This window comes from Anarrhichthys ocellatus, unplaced genomic scaffold, assembly GCF_004355925.1.
Source record: "Anarrhichthys ocellatus isolate YVR2014 unplaced genomic scaffold, GSC_Weel_1.0 scaffold13, whole genome shotgun sequence".
In the NCBI taxonomy this organism is placed as follows: Eukaryota; Metazoa; Chordata; class Actinopteri; order Perciformes; family Anarhichadidae; genus Anarrhichthys; species Anarrhichthys ocellatus.
The window spans coordinates 8,939,399-8,945,086 of NW_022280043.1; the positions used below are offsets into that span (position 1 = coordinate 8,939,399).

Consider the following 5,688-nt stretch of genomic DNA (forward strand, 5'->3'; position numbering starts at 1 on the left):
GTGTGTGTGTGTGTGTGTGTGTGTGTGTGTGTGTGTGTGTGTGTGTGCGCGCGCGCGATCATGGACATTTTGTTTGTCCATTATTTTATTGTATACCACGCTGAATCAAACACTTTGTTAAAGACCTTTTGATGTTCTCTATTTCCATTTATACGTAACAAAATATCTCAGCCATGTTTTATTGCACCACAGTCATTTATTTTTGTTATTTCTATTATTACAGCACAACAGAGACAAAATGATACTGCCGAGCTTGTGCAGAAGACCAACCCAAATCCCAGGCCTATAGTAAGCCCCAGTAAAGTTTACGTATGATTCACCATTGATTTTGACTTTATCTTGTCCATGTGATGGTGCTGAAGGGCTTTTCCCAAATGAACCTTCTCATTCCATCTTTCTTGTGCTGTCTCTGCTCTCCCTCCCCGTCATTTTTCATCTGCTCCCATTAAGCCTCCAGATCCACTACCTAATGGTGCAAGGGATTTGGGCCAAGGTCCCCATCCCCCCCTCTATCACTTGAACACGCACACCCACCACCCTGACCGCATGTACACAGCCCCGCATGAAACTCGTGGCAACCCACAGACGCTGCCGCTGAACGGGCTTCTTAACTCCGACACACACCAACACAATGGTCGCACCCACACAAATGGACTCCTACACAATGCCCCTCAGAACGCCAATTCATACCCACACAATGGCATTGACAACCGGGCTTTCACAAACACTGATGCTCAGAATGCAAACGCACTGCCGAACACACAGCAACAAAATCCCAACATTGTCATACAGACTGGCACTAACCAGGGCGGCGCCCAGCCGCCGGCGGTCCATGTCAGCCTTAACACTCCCCAGCAAAACAACAATTCACAAATACCCACCATTCATGTCAACCTTACCTCGTACCCAAACACTAGTCAACAGACTCAGGGAGACAACTCATTTCCGCTTACCAATACAACCAATTATAACGCTTCACAAACCCAACAAAACGTGACACATACCGGGCAATCAAATCCCAGAATGCAAAGTGGGCAGTCCTATCCTAGTGCCATAGAAGCCGGTCACCAAGATCAGCCTGGACTAGTCCCGACTGGATACACACATTATAACAGTAATAACGCTCCTCAGCAAAATGCCAACACGCAGACGTATCAGCAGGAGCCAGAGTCTCATCGCCGGTCCGATAGAAACTCTCGGGATCTCCTCAGAGGGACACCAGCGTACACTCCTCAGCGAAACGCCAACACAGAGACCTACCAGCAGGAGCCGGAGCCTCATCGGCCGTCCAATAGAAACTCATGGGATTTTCTCAGAGCGACACCAGCGTATCCCAGCGGCACGCTTCAAAGAGGACAGACATCACCTGAGTACACTTCTGACTATACAGACTACACTACCCATCCTCCCATACAAGTGGCAAGAACGCCAAACCGATCCCAGCCTCAACCTCAGAGCCAAACCACTTCCCGGAGCAGAGCTGCACCCAGACAAGATGCACCGTCAGCGGACAGACGGACACGGAGCCGCTCAACTGATCTTCAAGGCCCAAACATTCGCAGTGTAACACAGCTTGAGGCTGAACACCACACACAGACAAGTGGCCACACACAAAGAAAGGGAGCTCAGCGAGACATCAGAGGTTCGTCTGGTAGCCAGACCGCCCCAAGGCAGGAAGCCCCACATAACAATAACCCCCAGGCACTGCCTCTCATAAGCCAGCAGGCCTCTGTAGGCCGCTCTGCTCTGCCACAAGGACCGGTGACACAACAGGGACTGACTGCACCGCGGGGTGCAGATTCAAGAGCTTTGGCTGATCCTAATCACCTTCCACAGGCACACATGGCCCAGCAACAGAGAGCAGTGCAGATCCAAACACCACCACAAGGCCCGGGCAGACATACACATCCGGTCACAAATGGTGCCAATCAGCCTCGCCAAGGAGGCACCGCTCCAGTCCCACACTCCTCGGCCCAGCGTAATCCCAGTAACCTAACCCAGGCTGCACTTACAGCCCACACTGAGAGGGCTCAAACATTTCGGAATCGGAAACAACAGACCCAGGCTGCTCTGCTTCATCCCGGACCACAGGCACGTGTTCCTGCTGCTGCGGCTCAGCACGCGCCGCCTCCTCCCCCCGTTATCCCCCTCGCACAGTTCCAGACCCTCCCCAAGAAGCAGCACAAATCCCCAACTAGAGGTCCTCAGCCCCCCAGACCTCCTGTTAACATACCGGTTCAACAGCGGCCCACCAACCACCACCACCATCCTGGAAATGGTGGACAAAGGCATGCCCATGCTCATGGCCACAGGCACCCCTCCCACTTCACCCAGCCACAGCAGGTGAGTGAGACACAGCGTGGTGTTTTGAAACTGCAGCCCACAGTAGCCATATTTTTATTGATATTACATATTTCCAGCACATGGTTCTCTCCCAGATGTGCACTTAAGGCTGTCGTATCATGTCATGCTTCATGTGTATCATTATGCGTGTGTGTCGGGCCGTCTCTACCTGCAGTGTCACCTCAACAGTTTATGCTTTTGTCAGCAGTGTGAGTTTCTTGAGGGATGCTTGACGGCACTTGTAAATGGATGTTGCATTTTTACGATTGGCAGTCTTCTTGGTGCCATAAAAATGTATTTAGTCTTGAGTGTTTGACACTGTGGCGTTTTTTTTTTTAAAGTAGCATTGTGTGTCGGAGGTTCTGCGTGACATGTTGGCAATGAAGGGCTTGTTGTGTCTTTCCAGCATCAGAGTCCCAGAGGGAGACCAAGATGATGACAGACGTCAGCAGACTACACTCTACAACTGTCTCGCATGCATCTACTGACACAAACAAACCGCTGACAGACGTGATCCAATGTACCACCAAGCAAGACTGACTGCACAAGGTTCCGCTCTCCGAAACGCTGCCACACACTGGTGTCTCAGTCATGCAGTCCGTTTTTTTTAATGAAGGAAATGAACATGTCTCCTATGGGGATGATACAAATTGTACCTTTTTGGAATATAATCTTACTGTCCTAGAAATAAAGGACAAATTATCTCAAGGAAGGAGGCTAAATGTGCATGATTTAAATAAGTTGCATGATGATACTGGAGGATGTTTCAAAAAAATGCTCCCCCATCAACAACCCCTCTCTCCAAACACACACTAGACCCACATGTATTGTACTATTTTGTCTTCTGAAGCACTGGTCATGCATCAGACTTTGCCGAGAGCCTGCTCAGAGTAGACAAGTTCAGTGATCCATAGCTCTCGACCAAGCTCGCCTCCCATCATCCATCCATTCATCATCAAAACTTAACACTACCTTGACAAAATGCACTTGAGGTGCTGGCATGAATATGTGTGATTCATCTGTTAGTGACAGACAGTAAGGGAATTGGCCCCTGGGTGACGGTGACAATTATAGAGGAAGAAATTTGACATAGTGGTGGTCTTTAATGTACATGGAAGTATTTATTTTTCCCCTTGTGTTTACAGATGCCTCTTATGACACTTCTCAATTAAGCAGATTCGCCTCAGTGGCGCTCAGAAGTAATGCTCAGCTAACTATGAAGGGGTATCCCACAAATGGATGGGCGCTTATTAATTAAATGACTTGGGGGGAATAATCACACCCTTGCATGAATGAGGTCAGCATAAAGACTTGAGCTGCCACGCTTTCTGCTGAAAAAGCACAATGTAACAATGTTCTGTCTGCACTGGGTCATGGACAGCACATTTTAAACAATGGGATGCTGTTATTACTTTTACAGATTATGTATTTATTGATTTATAATGTTTGTGCTCTATTTTGTCTTGTAATTGATTGTGATTGATTAGGTTGCACCAATTGATGTCAATGCCATTGTTGTTGAATAAATGTTCATTTCATGGATAAAACTGGTTATATTAGATGTTTATTATTGTCAACAAATCCTGAATGAACTGATCCTACAAACAAGTGACATATCTCTCATTCCTCTGTGCCATAGAGCTCCATTGTTGTCCAATAAAAACACATCAGTGAGCTACACATTTGTTCTGGGTGACATTAATATTACCATAAACATGAGCTCTGTAGCTTATTGGAGACGATCGCACACACGCTATCCTGCTGCTGTAAATTCACACCAGCACCAAATGTGTATTACTCCCCAGCGGGAAATAGTGCATAAGTTGTGGACTATCTGCTGCTGTGAGAGTCCCATTTTACGAAAAAGCTACAGTGTCCAGCTGTTGCAGAAAATTACTTAGCCTTTTATGAAAACGAAACTATTTATTTGCAACCTGTTTTTTTTTTTTTTTTTTTTTACTCGAGATTTATATCTCGGCAATAAATGTGCCGAGAACCACAAGCAGAGAACGGATGTCAAACGTACGCATTGTTGTTTAAAAAATTAAATAAAATCTTTTTGTGGAACTTGTTGACAATAATGCCTCATCCTTTAAATCAAAAGACATAAGCTGAACATCCAAATTTGAAAACCGACACGAACAAATATGCAGCACATCTGGCGGATCCAACCAAACATCTGGAGCCTGAGATTTACTTTACTGCCTTGAAAAATGGTGCTGTTTTTCAGAAAAGGAATGCTCATATATATATATATATATATATATATATATAGTTAATACAGATGTTTAATATTCATGTGAGAAGCTGCAAGCACGGTATTTCAGTATCTTTGCTCCTCAGGAAAGGATTTGTACAGAATTGTTCCAAAATCACATTTTCTCAACAATAATAAAGTTTTTGGAGAACTTGGGTGAAGTCTACTGCTCAAACTGTTCAATCAAATTCGGCACATTGTTATATTTCTTACCACAGTTGAAGTCACCTGTGTAGACTATTCACAGCACAATGCACAATCATCACTTTATTTTACCTCTACTTTCAAAATACAGCGCATTCTCCCAAACATGAGGATCTTTTGATTTTCAGTACAAAACACATCCTTGTGCATGTTGACAGAAAGACCACAAAAACACATCTATTTATTCTGGTGCTCCTCTGAATCACAGAGCTGTTTGCAGTCTGAGCGTATTTCTGCTCACTGTGTCTATAGTGCTAATTATGCATGGTGCCTGTGTACACTGAGCGCTGTTGTTGATTCTCCTCAGATGAATCTGTTCCTCTGGCTTGTTGTGGAGGTGCAGAGCGTGTGTTTGGATCACAGCTTCATCAGTCTCCCAATCCCCTGCTCCCACTTGTACGTCACCTCTGATGAACAGTCCTGCTGCTCACTATTGGAGACACTTCACGGTAGTCTAGCACCGTAATGAGTGGAGATGGAGTGCATTTGAGTACCTGTGGTAGAAAAGGTTGCGGCACTGCCTACACCGGCTCCAGATGAAAGCTGTGATTTATGAAAAGTTTGGAGCAGTTTTACAAATACTGTTCCTGCCATCTTTTGAAGTGAAGTGTGTTGTTTTGTGGCTTAAACAACTGGAATTACAAGACCCTGTGTCATCTTAAAACACACGACACGGTAAACCTCAAACGCTGATGTGGCCTCCTTTCCTGGGCCAATTTGCATGCAAATCTGCTGGTGTTTTATTATACTGATTTGCCGTGATTTACTGTGACTGCCGCAAGTAATTGTAATTGTTTACGCATCCCTTTGGAAGCATAAATTAAAAGCAAACATAACTCAAGTGCGCTGTGTGCAAATAGGCATTTTTTTTTTACTATTGATGA

General features: G+C 45.4%; 1 protein-coding gene across 1 annotated transcript in view; it reads left to right on the forward strand.

Moving 5' to 3' along the window:
* LOC116386867 (LIM domain-containing protein A) overlaps positions 1-4,326 on the forward strand; it is an 11,485-nt gene extending 7,159 nt beyond the window's left edge. Inside the window, exons 7-9 of the mRNA XM_031853442.1 lie at positions 224-288; positions 451-2,343; positions 2,750-4,326. Coding sequence (XP_031709302.1) covers positions 224-288; positions 451-2,343; positions 2,750-2,779 — 1,988 coding nt within the window. The 3' untranslated portion in view covers positions 2,780-4,326. The remainder of the gene's footprint in view (positions 1-223; positions 289-450; positions 2,344-2,749) is intronic.
* Positions 4,327-5,688: the final 1,362 nt, after the last annotated feature.